Source organism: Pleurodeles waltl, chromosome 3_1, assembly GCF_031143425.1.
Source record: "Pleurodeles waltl isolate 20211129_DDA chromosome 3_1, aPleWal1.hap1.20221129, whole genome shotgun sequence".
Classification (NCBI taxonomy): Eukaryota; Metazoa; Chordata; class Amphibia; order Caudata; family Salamandridae; genus Pleurodeles; species Pleurodeles waltl.
Window position 1 is genome coordinate 1,738,006,529 of NC_090440.1, and position 18,166 is coordinate 1,738,024,694.

General features: G+C 41.1%; 1 protein-coding gene across 1 annotated transcript in view; it reads left to right on the top strand.

Annotated features, from left to right (window-relative positions):
* ERBB4 (erb-b2 receptor tyrosine kinase 4) overlaps window positions 1-18,166 on the top strand; it is a 1,957,545-nt gene that overhangs the window by 1,882,354 nt on the left and 57,025 nt on the right. The window contains exons 21-23 of the mRNA XM_069225651.1: window positions 3,390-3,545; window positions 9,097-9,172; window positions 14,158-14,304. Coding sequence (XP_069081752.1) covers window positions 3,390-3,545; window positions 9,097-9,172; window positions 14,158-14,304 — 379 coding nt within the window. The remainder of the gene's footprint in view (window positions 1-3,389; window positions 3,546-9,096; window positions 9,173-14,157; window positions 14,305-18,166) is intronic.

Consider the following 18,166-nt stretch of genomic DNA (forward strand, 5'->3'; position numbering starts at 1 on the left):
TATGTACACCACACAAAAAATGGTTAATTCCAATGAAGGGGCACTAAAAAGTATTCAAATTACTTGAAACATAGCAGGCAACATTCTTAAGTCTTGTAATAACCCCCTTAGGAAAATGATTCTTTCTTAAATCATCCAACTCAATTTTTACCTGTTTTCTCTGTTCACATACTTACACAGGGTATTCCTTAAAGAATTATTGATGTCGAGGATTGCTGTTGTTAAGGCCTGTTTATTGATAGTTTTTGATTGGACTAGTTTGGTGGCAGTCTCATTTTTTTTTAAACATATCTTCCTCTCGAAATAATAAGTCCATCCAATTCCCATCCCGGGGTCGAAACATTGACTGAGATTGTATCTTTGAGATTGCTTATAAATTCCTTTTGCTTTATTTTGTTCTCCAACAGCTGATGGTTATTATGCTAAATATTGGATTTTCAATGTTATTGTTTTCCACTCTTTGATCGCTTCTCTTTATAACTTTGATCACTCTACCACTTTCTATTTTAAAAGTCACCAACTTGTTCTTCAGCTTGTACTAATAGGTCCAACATTGATTATTCAAGCCTTCTCATTTTGGGCTAGATGTATCAAGCGTTTTTGCATTCGCAAATGGTGCGAATGGCCGTTTGCGAATGCAAAAATGCCTTTCAGTATGTATAAAATAGCGATTCCTTAAAATTGCTAAAATAGCGATTCTTTAAAATTGCGAGCCCGTTTAGAGAATCGTAAATTGCGATTCTCTAAATAAGAAATCACAAATAAGGAATCCTTATTTGCGATTTCTAAACCACATGTATCAAGTTGAACTTGGTGGTAAGCATGTGCAAATTTAAAAAATGCATGAAAAATGCATTTTTAAAATTGACATGTAATGCGCGCATGCCCCTTTGGCATGTGTGCGCCTTGCATGTCCTTAAAAAAATTCTTGGGGTACAGCAGAGGGGGCCTTAGGCCCCCAGCACCCTGGGTTTTGCATTTCCCAAATTTGCGAATTTCAGTTAGGAATTTGCTATTTGGGAAATGCAAAAAATTCGCTAATATGGGCATGGGTGCGAATGGGGCCGGTATCGCACTTTGCGATTCGGTAATAACATTTGCGATATTTAAGAAATCGCTATTACCGAATCGCAAATATGATACATACCATTTTGCGATTCAGAAATAGCAATATCTTAAAAATCGCTATTAGAGAATCGCAAAATGGTTTGTTGATACATCTAGCCCTTAGATCAGAAACATCCTTTTTTCTTGATTTTTCTTGAAAACAAATGGCTGCTGACGGTCAACCACGGTAAACAACTTATGCTAACAAGTACGTAAAAGTTAAATCATGATCAGCAAATAATGGAGGAATGTTAGGTATACACTATGCTCTAGAATACATGTGTTCTGTAAATGAAAATGAACCATAAAAGATGTCTTTATTACATTGCAGTTCATTTATTAGGGAAATCGATATTGAAAGTTGCCTGCATTATTTGTGCAATCATACTCACAACAACCAGCAGTATCAATTTTAGTGCCTAGCACCAGACTCCTGCTGACTTTTACATTTGCAAAAGAACACAAAAACCTTGCTAGAGACCTTTTGCCACATCGAAACCTGATCCTCACAAACATTTTGTTTACCATTTCTACTATCTTTATCTTCACAAGGCTAAACATTCAACCATTAGTCCACTAACTGCTCCAGCACTCACAAAGGAGCAAAGTAACCATACCCGTTTTCCTTACGGTCGTTTTCTTACCCATAGAGAAATCGACAATACGAGCCACAAATTATTGTACAAGAAATCCACATCCATAATGTTCCTTATTTTTAAGTTGACTCCTCTGATTCCTTTTACCATCTGTCTTTGCTCATTTCCAATCACCTTACAGCATTAAAGCTAGTATACAAAAACGAATTTGTTATATTTTTTCTCACCAGTGTGAAGATGTATTTCTTTAGGTCTACAGTGAGGTCAAGTGTGATGAGCACACATCATAACCGCCAATTGCTTCCGAGTATCAAGATGATGTTTAATTGTCCCTTGTACATGCTTTTCTCCTGTGTGGTTTACTCACTTTGCTAGGCCATTAGTTTGGGGACGATATAAAGCAGTATGAACTAAGTAAATCCCACAAAATCTCTTTTTTCAAATAAAAAAAAATGTGCTTCGTTATTGCAAACAATTGTTAATTGAAAACCTACTCCACAGAATACTCCTTTAAGGGACATAAAGACCTTCTATGTGGTCAATATTTCTACAGATTTAACCTTAAACGATTTTGAAAAGCAGTAAGTTTACGTTATGTTAAGCCTTGTTGGGAGTTTAAGAATGTGTAACAGCCTCATGAACCCTGCAGCTGTCATTTGAAATTGTCTCTTGGGTACATCTACAAGAATCAAATGCGTTTGGTGAACACTGATTGGTTTCCAAGTCTTCTTTTATTAATCATATTTTCTAAATGACCCACGTGAGTCAAAATGATTAACCTATGCCAAATTTGAAACAGACCCCAGTAAGCTACCCCTTCACACTTATCCATCCTCAATCACATTTTCTTCCTTTTTCAACAGTTCTATGAATGTTTTAATGAATTAAGGCTTGTCCTGGACAAAACCTTTGTTCGACACCTTGTTCTAAAGCAAATTTTTCTCTAGTTCCTCGGTCTTACAACAGTTTGCAATTTTGCTATGTCCATACGTTTCAATACTGAAATAATCATTACTGTCCTCTTATAATATGAACAGATATTAAATGGCCGCCTAGTCTGGTAATGGAAAGCTTATCACATGACCACGTTCACGTTTTGACACATGTAACCTATTTGAGAATTATTTGGTATACGTGAATGTGCACATCAAATTGTCTGACACATCCGAACCTTTCACTGTTGAAGCACAAAATGACACATATATAAGGGGGTCACGATCAGTTCTCAAGGTATAAGAACTGTGCCATAAATTGCCTCGTTCTTCGATAATACTGTTACTCGGTATTGCTAATCACAACCTCTGAATGTTTTGCAAAACTGCCATTTCTTTTTGTAAGATGTATTTCAGAATCAATTGGTTTTAAGCTTAATACCATAAACATGCATGTTTATGTAAGTACATTTTAAAACCTCAAAAGTGATTCTGTATTACTGCGACAACTTGCTGTTTTCAGGGTGATATTGGTTGTAAGACTTTTCGTAACTACAATTAATGTAATTTAGAGTAGAACTGCTGTGAGTGGCAACCTTGGGATTTTGCTTAATTATTGTGGGGTTTTTTTAATTAGAAAATAGTACTAATAAATATGTAGGTTACAAAGTAATTGCTAGTTTCACAAGCGAATCTGTTTACTCCGTCTTTGAAACTGAGGATTTATTCCTTTTTTGGTTTTCCCACTGCGCAGGGCATGATGTACCTTGAAGAAAGGCGTTTGGTTCACAGAGACCTAGCGGCCCGCAATGTCTTGGTTAAATCTCCCAACCACATAAAAATTACAGACTTTGGCCTAGCCAGGCTGCTAGAGGGCGACGAGAAGGAGTACAGCGCCGACGGAGGAAAGGTAAATGTGCACTCATAAAGATACTGTCTCACACTGCCAATGATGACTTTCTGTGTTGGGGTTATTAAAAGATGACACTTGACACCAAGCACATTACTAGGTGCAATACCACCACCGCTCCCTGGTAATCCAAAATCTTTTGAGGACAGTGAATGGCTACATTGTCGTTTTACTCCATTGTGATGCACGCCAAAAACATGGATTTGCAACTACAGGTTGATAACAGTGAAAACAATTTAGAGGAGAATTTTTAAAACACCCCTTCTGTTGGCCATTTTTCTGGGATGGAAGTGTTTTGAAATCCATCTCTTGCCAGATGTTTTCTAAAAGACATTCAGAATCAGATGTTCAGAAATCGCCAAACCAATATTTTGTCTTATTGAAGGGTGGGTCGTGATACAGGCACCTTCAAGAAATGAATATACGGAATAACAGAACCTCTCTCAACATCCCCTCAAAGCAATCTTAAAGGCTTTCACTAAAATAGAGTTAAAACATATAAAGTGACAACCCAGAAAATAAGCAGCGATGCTTGGTTTTCAGTAGAGATACAAATACGACAGGTACAAAACACTAATAAATGCATAAAAATCTGGCTGCCAAAATGTGTCGCACAAAAAAACTTTGAAGCCAATCAGAAAATTTCACAAAAATGGCGTGAATACCATTCTGCAGCATTATGCATGCGCTGTACAGCAAAGTGCAGTAATTTTCTTCTGGAAACTTGCCAATCTGTTGAGGAAAACGTTCTTTCTTCTCCTTAGGGCTTGAAGGGCAAACTCGTGAGTGGCCGTGACTCACATTCACAGCTAAGGTATAACCTTGACAGGTACTAAAATTCAACTCAGTGTTCCACCCATAGAATTATTTGCTGGGCACAGCTCTACTACCTCCAAATAAAGTACATGGTCAAAGGCATAGCTCTAGTTCAGGGGAGCACAATGGAGCAATAGCCACCTATACCTGTTGCCAAGGGTGGTCAACTGGGCAGAGGATCACCACCTCCTATTGTGCAGCGCAAGAAGTGCCTGTTAACTTCTTTTCCACTCAATTAGCAAGCGCGGATCGTTGATCAAAAACATAGACCAGGACCAATCACAAGCAATAGATAGAAAACAACAATGGAGGTGAAATCCTCAGGGAGTTATCAATTGCTGAGAGTGGCTCCACCTCGCTGCATTGACATCAGTAGTGTAGCAAGGATGCAATGGGCCCGGGTGCAAGCAAGGCAAATGGTTCCTCTTCCTGCTGGATGGCTAGTAAAATGCAACATAAATGTGTCTTCAGTGGGCCCTCAAGGCCTCTGGGCCGCAGTGCCTCTGCACATGCTACACTATCGGTACCTGTGCCCCTGAGGGACACTTGTAGAGAAAAAAATGGAAGGTAGTTGCTGTGCTTAATGAGCTGCAACCCCTTATTTAAATAAAAAATAAAAATTAAGGTACAAAAGGAGAAGAGGAGGTGGTTCAAAACGTATGGGCCCTCATCGCAAGTGGTCTACTAATCCCCAATACGACTGGCCATGCCTTGGTTAATAAGAAGAATAAGCAGAAGAAAATAACAAATTTACGTAAGGACGATTGGGATAGATCTCTGCAAATACATTTAATCAGTTTTATAAATTTAAGTATTATCTTGAAATATACTCATCTATAGAAACGGCCTGTATACACTGGATTTATGAATCTAAAGGCAGCATTTGATCCGCTTATTTGAGAATTATTGTGGTCTATTCTGGTAGAATTCGGTATATGTATTCGAAATGCAATGTTAAGCTTCTATGATGTGCAAAAGCAGAGTGCACTGCAAATCCCTTAACTGTTCATGAAAGTGCCTAACAGTGATATCGGCTCTCTTTTCGTTCAGCCTCTTTGTCAATAATATTGGCTGAATGTTATTGCTAACCATGCACAATATCCCTGGACTAAGTATGCTACGGATGATGCCAAGCTCACAGGCAGAACTGAAAATAAAGTGCAGGCCTGATAACTTATTGGAATTTAGACATGATCGGAAGATTGAAGTCGGTATGTCACTTGGATCGAGATGATGTCCATTAAGATAGACCTTACAAAACATTTGGCTGTGGATCGATTACCAGGGTGTGAGGTTTTCATGACTAGAAGTGGATCCGTCAGCCCGCTGAGCCCCGTGAAGCACAACAATAAAATGTTACATTCAAGGCTGGCTTTAGCGCTGGTGGCGCCCGGTGCAGCAATCTTTTTTTGTGCCTCCCAGCCTCTGACCGCCTCCTCAGATTCCCTCACTATCACCATCTCACATACATTCATTTGTTTTAAAGCGCTGGTAAAGGCTGGCTTTACTAGTCCACTCAGCTATCCACATAAAACATAGTTCTGTTCTTTACAGCAGGCGTATTGACCCTCTGCACTTATTTAAATCGAGTCAAAACTGCCACTGGACAAAAAGCTGATCTCTCTCTCTAGCAAGAACATTAATCACAAGAGTTATTTTTACATTTTTATTGCTTCCTGAAGGCTCGACGCACAAGGATTTTTTCAGCAGGTGATTTTAAATCACAAGTTTTGTAAGTTATTGCTAAACACAGTGCCTCCCCAGCGGCCAGCGCCCCCACATCCAGGTCAGCACCCGGTGTGGCCGCACCACTGGCACTGCCCTAAACCCGGTCCTGGTTACATTCCTGTAGTGATCTCCTGAAACAGTTGGTCACCCATGAAAGTCATAACACAGCCACAACCAAAGCAGGTTTGTTTGCCACAATACCTGGGTGCTGTTGAACACTAAGGGCCTAATTTCAAGTTTGGTGGACAGGTTACTCCATCGCAAAACATGACAGATATCCCATCTGCCATATTACAATTTCCATAGGCTATAATGGAATTGTAATACGGTGGACAGGCTATCCACCACGTTTGTGGCAGAGTAAACCCACATTCCAAACTCTAAATCAGGCCCTAACTCTGGTGGCATCAGTAGAAATTCTCTTCTTTCACCAACAGTGTCGCCCATTAACAAAAATGAATGAATTTACAACACCATATATAAGGAATAATTTTGCTAATAATCCCCATTCTGCAGTCGATCAATATGTGGTCAGAACTTCCAGTGTGACTGAAATAACTGGTAAATGACATCTTGGCAATGGATGTTTACATGAAGGTCCAGTGGTTTAAGTGTCTGTGACTGATTCTTACAACTAGATTTACAAACCTGATTTGATGAGACTAACTAAATCCCAGATCATGTGCAAGTTCCTCTGAAATATAACCTTGGGAGATACAGCTGGTAACCATGTGGGCGAGCTTTGGTTGTGTGTCCCTTGTACGAAACCCAATAGTTAAAATTTACAAACATTTATGTAGCCACTGACACGTGATGCTTTTCCCAAAGTTCGATTTTCAGCATCTGTCGTGTTAGGAAGACAAATGAGGCATAAACAATAGACACAAAGCGCTTGTGCAGTGGGAATTCAGTAGAGAGTACATAGATCCGCACAAGGCTGTGTAGTCTAGGAGCAGAGGCTTTACTCCCTTTTCCTTGGAGGCAGAAGCTAGGTGTTGATCATTTCTGATTATGAAAAAGGGCCAAACACTTACATTTTGATGTCGAGTTGTATTGTTTTTCTAGGTCACCCTGACGATCCAAGACTGTGATTCACAAACGTTTAGAAAAGTGTGCTCACTAACCAGCCTGACAGTAATTGATTAGAATGATTATTGCATTTATTCCTTTTTAAATCTGCCAACCAGAATGTTGATATAAACTACCGTCGTATGTTTTTCATTCTGATAACTGTAATTGTATGGGTTTTTGCTTTTAAATTGATTTGTTTTATGTTTGAGGTTTTTATCCTGTACAATGATTTGTTGTAGTACCGCATTACACAATGTTATGGATTTACTTCATCATATCAAATTCCTTTTGATTAATAATGATTGCAATGATGCTTCATTGTAATGTGTATGGATTTTTGGCAAACGGAATAATTGGAAAGCAGCAGGACAGATTTTGTTCTTGGCAGCTCTTCTTTCTGGTCAGTACTTAAGTCTTCCATTAGGTTTTGAATCTGAGCATGAAGGAAGGGGCATTGAGTGGCATTTCAGCTTAACAAAGAGCAAACAATGAGTACTTTTTCATCTATAGTTACCCGAATGAATGAAAGCACTCGGTCGGGCATTTCATTTTCATTATGTATGGTTTTTTATGGTCTGGCTTGACAGCGCTGCTGTAGCCAGCCAATTATGTGGGTACTTCTAGAGAGGGGCTTTGGCTCCACCCACATATTGAAAGCCTGGAGTACATATTTTGATTGGTCAAAGATTGTGTGCTTCCACAAAAAAGTGCTTGTCCTCCATACAGCTGTGATCATTTTGTTTATGTATCCAGTTGCCTGACCTTGAACTTTCCAGGGCACATAAATTACATAATGGAATAAAAATTTCTTAGATAACTAGGTAATTTATGGTGTTTCCTCTGGCAGGAGCACAGATGGGAGAAGGGCAGTCCTTACCCTACAGGGATGTTTAGCTCTGGATTGACATTGCAATTGTGCCTGAACGTTTAGCCTACACAAAAAATATTCTACAGTTCTTTTGCTTCCACACAAATACATATCCATTCCCATTCATTTGCTATTTACATGTAATGCTTCACATTACCACACAACATTCTTTTAAAGCCAGATCAATTGGCATTGTCAATGCTTGTAAAATGTTGCTTGTTGTGCTGGTTCCACCTTAAAGAGCTTTCTAGAGAAGAGGATAGAAGCTAGGGGTCCAGATACACTTCAGCAGTGTGGCCATGCCACTGCTTGCGTTCGTGCGTGGACCCCAGAATCTGACCTTTAGATACTGCCTTGCTGTAAAGAATTTGCTGGAGCTAACCACGTTATAGCGGTCCTATAGTACTCACTGTCCTGAAATTGATGTATGCATTGTATCAAAGAGAACATGTATGGTACATAGAAACATCATTCTAGGTATGAGCGATTGAATGCTGGGCAGTTGATGCAAACTTAGGAAAGCACGTATAGTAAAAATGTTGTGCAGTGTACACTATGCATATTTGCAAAGGGGGAATTGTTGTGTGGGCAGAAAAAAAGTAGAGTATTTCCAAAACAGAATCCTTCTGCACCTGAGAGAAGCCACAAGTTCCTTCTTGCATTTATTCATTTATAGTTTTAATAGCACAGAAAACGCCAGTTTTGACGTCAGAGAAATATACAAATACGCAGTCATACATACAATGTATACGTTCCAAACAACACTGTATATAGTGTACAGGGCCAAGAATAAGTGTAAAATAAGCTGAAGAGGTATTTGGATCTATCCAGATCTATGAATGAAGACTGTATTTCAACGTATCTTTTGCTGTGTCTTTCTTGTTCCAAGTTGGATAGGTTGAGCTGGACTCGGGAAATTGAGCTTCGGTGATAATGTAAGATGTTGTTGCTGTGAGTGCTGTGGAATGCGGTTTAAGATTCTTAGAGCAGCACCAGGGAAACTCCGTTTAATAGTTGTTGTTTCTTGTGCATGTACTTTTAAATAATTCACATTTTTCATTTTTTTAGATGCCCATCAAATGGATGGCTCTGGAGTGCATCCACTACAGGAAGTTTACCCACCAGAGTGACGTCTGGAGCTATGGTAACTTTTCCTTCAATCCTGGGAAGGCTTATTTTGACAGCCAGGTTTTTTATTGCTGCTTGGTACATTGCTGAATCGGGATGGCGATCAGGAATGCTGGCATTCTCAAATGATGTGGACATTTTTTTCACGTTTATTATTTAGTGTTCAGAGTAGTTGGGAATGACTGATTTCAGAAATGTGCCCAAGAAAGTGACTCAACTGGTTTTGTCAAAACAAAACATTTCTGCATGAATCGCATGAACCTAGCTAGAGAGCAGAAGGGATCTGTCCACCCTGATAAAAACAAAACACATTATCAACAGGTCAGGGTTTTGTTCAAGGACTGAGTCAAAGCTGCATGTGTTGCATTTTTTATTTCCAGGTATTGGAAGCCATAAGTACACATTTTAATTGGTCAAAAGAGATGTGATTCCACACAAAACGTGCTGTCCTCCACACAGCTTTGCTCATTTTGTTTATTTAGCCAGTTGCCTGACCTTGAACTTTCAAGGGCACACACGACATAACGCAATTAAGGTGTCTTAGATAACTAGTTAGTTTATTGTGTTTTGCTCTGGCAGCAGCACAGATGGGAGGAGGGCAGCCATTAACCTACATGGATGTTTAGATCTGGCTAAACAGTGCAACTGTGCCTGACCTTTTAACCTACACCAATATTTTGTATACAGTTGGGGGCTTTTACCTATTAAATAATGCACCAGGTCTGTGAGGTGATGTGAAGTGAAGTGGGCGCGGAAGAAACCTTTTGAAGGAGTTGGTGATGTGGCCATACTTCTTTACTAAACTTTTAAAGGAGTTGGTGATTTGGTCATACTTCTTTACTAAATTGTGAAGTCTGGCTATTTACTGCATATATAATGCTCTTCAGAGGTGTTAGGTAAGTTTTTTTAATGTTGGCAATCAGGGTGTTGCTGCCAACCAAATATGAAAGGATCAGGAATCGAATGGCTGTTCTGAACTTTATTTCAGAAATGTAAACTTTGATTTGAACAGTAGGGATAGTTGGCACCATGCTCTTTGGGTGTTCTTGGCTATGTGTGTTGTGGATGAAAGGTTACTGTTGATCGAAGTGATTTGTCATTATTGGAGACATGTGGTGCTGTTCCTGATGAAGATGAACTTGGTGGGGTCCGTTTCAGATGAGCATTCAAAGGGGAGGGAGAGGGAGCTGGTCTAAGTTTCGTCAGAAATGTGTTGCTTTATGTTTTCCTTGTGGTAGGATCGGGGTTTGAGGAGAACAGCTTTCATAACTTTACTGGTGTGGGAACTAGCACCATGTTGCATTTCCCCCCTCGCCACTTTTTGCCTGGTCTCTGGATGCAACTTGGACTAGAGTGCACTGCGATCCCTCTAACCAGGCCCCCAGTTCCAGTGTTCTTTCGCTAAAATTGTAAAACTATTGGCACAATTGGCAACACCTTTAGCTACCACTACAAATCCCTAGTAAATGGTACTTAGGTTCTCAGGGCATGATGTACTAGGGGTAGGCCCCTGAGGGCAGCAGCACAGCTTGTGCCACCCTCAGGGACCATGCACCGAAGTGCAAACAGCACTGCCATTGCAGGCTGAGTGTCCTGGTGCAATAATACATTTCAAAACTGACATGGCACACAGCCTGTTTGCCCTGTCCACTACACAGTGCATGAAGCACAGGTAAGTCACCCCTCTGGCAGGCTTTCAGCCCTAAGGCAGTGTGCACTATATTGCATATGTGGGCATAGATGCATGAGCAATATGCCCCTACTGTGTCCCTTCCAAGTGAACAGAGCAGCCATTTTACATGCATGTGGTAGACACTGGTCAGCATGAGTTTCACAGCTACAGGATGGCTGTTCTGCACCCTGGGTTGTTTGGTATCAAACAACTCAGAATGCTAAATCCAAACTGGTACCAGTATTAGATTTATTGCAAAATGTACTGAGGGCCACCTTAGAGGTGCCACCTGCAAAACCTAAGTACCCTGGCATGGTTGCTGGCAGGTAACAACCAGTCTGCCACCACCAGACAAGATTCTGGGTCCAGAGAACAAAGCCCTTCCTGGGGCAGAAGTGTTACACCTCCTCCCCCAGGAATGTGCACAGCCCTGCCTACGAACTTCAAAGGGCTTACCGCTCCTGAAACCCGCCCGACGGTCCTTCAGCTAGAAACAGATGCCTGCCCTCATTGCAACCCCCCACTTTTGGTGGGAGCAACGACAGGAAAATGCACAAAGGATAGGGAGATTGGCCACTCCCAGCTTGCACTACCCCAGAGGTGTTGCATGCAAGGTGACCTCTCCATTTCATTTTTCGCCATTTTGCATGGTAGGAAAATAGCCTATCAGGAATAGGGAAGTGGCCTGTGCCCACAGGAAGTGGTCACATAGTGGGTGTAGTAGCCACCCTAAGATAGATGACCCATTAGTCACTACTAGGTACTCCCCTACATGGCCACTAAATACAGTATTTAGTGGGCACCCCTAGACCTGTAGATCAGATTCCAAGGACACAAGAAGACCAGCAACAAAGAAGACCCAAAGCTTGGGAACCGCATTCCTGCTGCACAAAGAAAAAGGTGCCAAACCCTGCCTGCTGCACCCAGGACTCGACAATCGCCGCTGAGGGGTTGCTCAGACATTGGACGGACTCTAAAAATCCCTAAAGGGCCTCCACTCTTCTGAAAATTGTTGACGATCTTCCTCCAGAGTGAAGGCATTACTCTTTTGCAACAAAGACCCAAAGACCATTGAAGTCCAGTTCACTGACTGGCTGCTGACCAAGGAACCAGATGCCACATCCAGACCAAGTTTCACCCAACAGACCTAGAGGTCAAACCCTGCCAGTGTGGCTGAACCATGCAATAGCCTGGGGTACTGGTCATTCAACGTCATATACCCAGAAGGAACTCCGCACTGGGCTTCAAAAAGACCAGGAGGAAGCCCCAGTTGAGGGACATCAGAAACCACCAGACCCACCCAGCAGAGTGACCCTGCTGACCTGCAAGCGACCCTCAAAGTGACCTACCTTTTGCTTCCAAGGGCACCTTTGCCTACAGGTCTTGGCTCATCTATCTTCTCTGCACCTGGCCTCCTTGGGCCCTCCACCGGAGGACCAGCTGTTCTGTAAGGGTCCCCCACCTTTTGTGACCTCTACAATCCAAGGGGACCCACTGGACTCATCTTGAAGTCCACCTGTGCATTGCCTTTCCAAGTGGTCCCCGCAGTAGTCCTGCACCAGCTCCAAGGACTTTTCAGCAGCACTTCCCACCATAACCGGGAACCACCCAAACTCCTTCGACTGGTCCACAGGTTTTCTTAACAATCTTGACCGAAAAGCAAAAGGAGACATTGGTAAATGCATTGCCTGATTTTCTATGCATTTTTTAAGTTTTCTCTCATTGATTCCTGTAGTGCGTAATTACGCCGAAAAATACTTTTTGCAAAATTTTGAAAAATCATGACTTAAAAAGTACTTACCCAATTTTGATGATCTTGGTATTAGAAATGTTGTAAAACTCTGAAGTATTTTTGTAAATTGGCCGAGTTATTCCTTTGAGTGTGTGTCCTCATTTATTGATACTGTGAGTACAATAAATGCTTTGCACTTCTCCAAGATTAGCCTAACCGCTCAACCAATCTGCCATAAAAATTAGAGCTTTGGCTTGTCTATTTTTTACCTCCATAAACCAACGTGTGGTTACTTGGACTCTCTGCACAATGTGCCTGGTTGTGCTCACTACATAGAGAGGCAGCCTCCTACAACTGGTTTGAGTGACATAGCAGATTAAAATATCAGAAGATATTCTTGAAGTAGTTAATTGATATAATTATGTTGAGGTCTGTGATTTCTCCAATGAATGTGTGCTAGTATGTAGATTAGGTGGAGGTAGGCTGTTTGGTAGGCTGAGAGCAGGAAGAGACGGATGAGCAGCCCCACGAAGGTCCAAGGAAAATTCTTTGCTGATGCTGGGACCCCTTTGGTCTTCAGTTTTCAGTCAGTATTGTGTACATTGTGTGCTGTGGAGACAAGTGTGCGTGAACCATGAAACTGTGATGAAGAGGGAATGTAGATGTTTTCTGATTGTCTGTGAGGCAGAGGCAGAATCATGACAGGCATAACATATAATATGCATTTAGGGCATTACCTCTGGCAAATGCTGAAAGGGTTGGGAATGAGGTAGTTGTAATCAAATGAGCATGAACTATGTGTCATTACTGGAAGCTGGGAACTCCCATCCTAAGCAGTTTTTATGACTTAAACTTCAAAACAATACACAAAAATACAGAAAGAAGTTTACACCAAATACATGTTCAAATGTTGAAATATTTTATTTATTCACAATCAAATATAGAAATTTTTTCACATTTCCAATTTTGCTTCTTTATTTGTATATAATTGCATTCATTTTAATATATTAATTTTGATATTTAATTTGGTAGCACAGTCATGGACCCTCTGAGTAGGCCTTGTGGACCCCAAAGGGTCCTCGGACCACAGGTTAAGAACCTCCGTTTTAAACTATCCATTCAGACTAATACTGCTAGATAACTTGAACATCTTTGGTTTTTTACCCTCTTATTGATGCTTTCTCTATATGTATGTATTCTGTTCTTGCTATATATGTTTTTGGAATTTTTTCAATAAACATAAAAAGAAGTACAAAATGAACAAATAAATACTTACAGCCTGTATTATATTTCAAATCAAGACTTCAGAGGCACATTTCAGCTATTGATATTGTTTTTTCTAGAATGGATTGTTGTGGAACTCTAGACTTCTGTTGCCAGAATTGTAGGTCTTTGTCGAAATGTTGGCAACAACACTCTTATTCTGAAAGTATGTATTTCCCTGCTGTCTACAGGAGTATCTGAACGTGTACTCTCGAAAGGGGAGAGTACGACTTCTGGCCATGAAGCGGGTGTGCAGACTTGTGGAACAAGAGTAGACCCAGCAGGTGGTTATTTCAAAAGGTAATGACGGACCTTTCTCTCCATTCTTTTTTAGGGGTCACCATCTGGGAGCTGATGACCTTTGGTGGGAAACCCTATGATGGAATACCAACCCGTGAAATTCCAGACCTCCTGGAGAAAGGGGAGCGGCTTCCACAGCCTCCAATCTGCACAATCGATGTCTACATGGTCATGGTGAAATGTGAGTGTGCTGGCAGGAAGCCTATGTTCATTGCAAGTTAAGCGTAGATAGAAACACTCTTCACATTTCCCTACATGCCATAACCTACAAGTTCACTTCTTTTGCTTTTGCTTCCATTATGTATGAGTGACTGAACTGCCAAAGACCATCAAGTTAAGCCGCAGTACACCACGCAGCATGGCTGTTCCGTTCACCTCTTGTGCTTTCAATCTTCTGGAACTAGCAGGGATGGAAGAAGCAATATGAGAATTTATTTTTTTCATGGCCTGGAGGTGCAGGATTCTGATTGATGCGAGGAGCAGCGAGCGTGGGAAGAAAGGATAAAGCCATGAACCATGTATTTTGGCAGTGTAAAGGCTAAACCAGAGGAATGGAACATTTCCAGATGACACGTATTATTTTGTTGAAGAGGCTTTCATCATAATGTGCTGAAATCCCATGCAAGGTTGCGCCTTAGTAGCTTCGACCACGCACAAGTGGGTCACTCATTTACGAGTCAGTGCACCATGAAGATAGTCTGCTCCTTAGGGGTCTCTGTGGTATGGCAGGGTAACTCCTCTTTGGTCTGTGCAGGGTGCTTTTAATGCCTTAATGACCTCTGCTGGATGCACATGAGGTCTGGTTCACAAAGCATTTTTCTGTGGCTAGGTGTGATTAACTTGTGGAGACTCAGCAACCAGTTACACACATTCATTGAACAGTCTTTGTGAACTGGTTCTGTAGAGTTTTGTCCTCAAAATTTACCTCTAGATGGTCCATGCGGTGCACACACAGCTAAACCTTCATGGTCTGTTCAAGTTGTGCATGGGTAGATACTCAATGACCTGCGAAGTGTGCACAGGATTAAATTATTTCGGGTCTGTGCAACGTGGGCATAGTCAAGGCCTTACATCTCTGCGATATGTAAGGGGTTCACTCTCTTACCACAAATAGGAGCACCTCCTAAGAGGTTAACTCTTCCTTGAACTGTGGGAGATGCTTGTCTGAGTTAAGCCCTTCATGGTCTATGCCAGGTGAACAAAGTTAATTTTCTCAGTGGTATTTGTGGTACTCAAATGGTTAACTCCTCATTGCTCTGCGCAGTACATACAGAGTTAAATTGTGCATGGCGTGTGCCTCGCTTGTCTTCACAGCCAAAGCTGGAGTTGTGAAATGAGTGCTGCCTTCAACAGCAAAACCTCATTGTTATGGAAAATAAACAAGAATTATGTTCATTATATTAATTTAATGAGACTTAGTGAACCTAAGTAAAAAAGAAACAAAGCAAGTATAGATTCATGAAATCATTCAGCCTTGGAAACTCATTGGCTTTCTCATAAGGCAGTGGCTGTAATTGTTTTCCTGCTCAGGAGTGCGAGTCCTATGAACAAAGGACACTTACCAGTGCCACCACCTCATTTCTAAACGGCACCATTGCAGCCATTGGGAATTGACAGATTGGTTACAGCCTTAAGGGTCAATTTACAGGGTTCAGAGCTTTTTCTTAGAGGCAAAACTGCCTTCAGAAAAATAAGAAAATCACACATCCTACTGCCTCCACCATTTTCGTATCCTCCATCAGAGCACTAAGTGACATCCTTTCTGAATTTGTGTTGATAATGTCAGGAAAATCTGTAACATCATGCAGGCAGTAACTTTGTATGTCATATTGGCTTGTCCTGATTCACCATAGCTTATTCGTTTCTAGCATTCTTTCATTACGTCTCAGAATTTTTCACTTTGCAGAGCAAAACTCTCTTCTATGTCATGCAGTCACTCAAAATATGGATTTTCAAAAGACCCTTGTCCTCTATGCCCCCTCTTGTGTTTTTTTTAAATAGGTCACTTAAAATGTAACTGGTCCCCTTGCTATTTAAACTGGTAACTGTGACCAAAAGGATCTAAGTCACCACACATCCACTCAATTACTGCCTTCAGTGACTAAAGTCTTTAACAATTCAGCCCCGTGTCAATTTCTCAGACATCAAGGTCCAGCAATATCCAGGATGACTCTGAGGTTTGTTTTTAAGCCCTGCCAAAGAACACAATGGCAACACTGGATGGCCTTGGGATAGTAGGGTATATAATCTGGTCCTTGACTGGTTCAAGTTCTTTCTTAATGGTAAGAAAATATTATCTCTATGCCCCCTCTCTAGTCCTGGACATAGGACTATAGGAGGTATGTTTCCCTGGAATCTCCATTTTCCCCATCTTTTTCGAAGTCTTCGTTGTTCCTTTGGGCAGCCTTAACGGGTGAAAAAGGCGTCTGTTTTTGTTGTGCCAACTAGAGGTGTGCAAAATTCACATAATTTACTTTTGCATAATTATGCAATATTTTTGGAAATTATGTGACATTATATGTAATTATATAAAATGCCAGTCCGTCGTTTAGTGCTATATTTTAGTGCAAAATGCGTTCTCTAGTCAATTTTTGTGCGAGGATGCACTTTGCAGATAAAATAAAAACTGCAAAAAAACACATGGCACAAGAAACAACCCCGTGCATTCTGGCAATTCACAGTATTTGCACACTCTCATGGTAAGAGTTTGCCATGTACAGCATGTTATTACATGTAATTTAGCAACTTATGCCACCATCATATACATTTCGCCCAGGTTATCCACCAAATGCATGAATGCTAGGGGGTCACTAGCATCAATCTTTGACACTACATGTTGCGAGTCCAAGACTGGATGAGTTCAACTTTAGAATTCTACAAAATTAGGTTAAGGCGAGAGGTTTGAGAATAATACTGACCATCAGCACTGGTATGGTATTTAAGTTAATCCAAGCAGGGTCCAATCGGTTCGTTTTTCAAATCAACATAAGCCGTTGATAAGTTGAGCATCTCAACAATTGTTGGATCTGCCATGGAATTCATTGTTGAACACATGAGGAATGAACATAAACACTTCTGTTCAGCTCAACATACATGACCCACTAATACGTTGACTAGACTCAATTGGTCAACTGAACCCTTTGCATTTTGTTTGAGTGTCATCCATATTAAGTTCACAACATACCCTAGTAATACATGATATGTTTTGAGCCTAGTAGGGGCAACAGTCAAACGAAATGCAATGGATTTTAGTTGACTATTTGTGTCTAGCCAACCTATTGTGCCATTTGTGTTGAGGTTGACAGTAGAAGTGGTGGTGCCATGTATTCGTGATGTGGCAAGTGCTGTGGTCTCACAGAATCTGGGGATTCTCCATAGTACAATACTGCAGTGAACAAACAGGGCTAGTGTGAACAATGTTAATAGATTGTGTTTGGTATTAAACCATATCCACTTTCTCTTCTCTTTTTTCTATGAAAATGGGGATGATTAAAGAGCATTGTTGCTTTTTCCACAGGGCACAGTCCACGTCAGTTAAAGGACAAACGTGGTCCAAAATGTTTTCAGTCTATGAAATTTGTTCAGAATCAATAAAACTCACCCATTTATTCAGTAAGCATATTAAGGGGAGCTGTTCATATACTTCACAAGATTACACTTCTGGATGCGATCAGATACATGCAAGGACATGCTCCTTCACCATGGGAAAGAGACGTACCTAAAACAGAAGCATGCCATGCTCCATGTCACCAATTGCCCCCTGAGTACTTCCACACTGGATCCTTGGATGGATACCCTTTTCCACTATGATATGGTGAGTGGACCCATACAGCCCCATGCCTAGTGACGATTGTGCCAGTTGCTCTTTTATGAGATACCAGTTATGTCATACTGATGAGTGGTGCTGGCTGCAGGAAGTGAGGTAGTTAACCCGGTGCCACCATCAATTCTGCATCAGGCTCAGATGTGAAGTAGCTGCCGTGAAAATGCAGCTGGTGAACAGTTGATTGGAACGTGAGAGGCTATGAGGGCATATGAGGGAA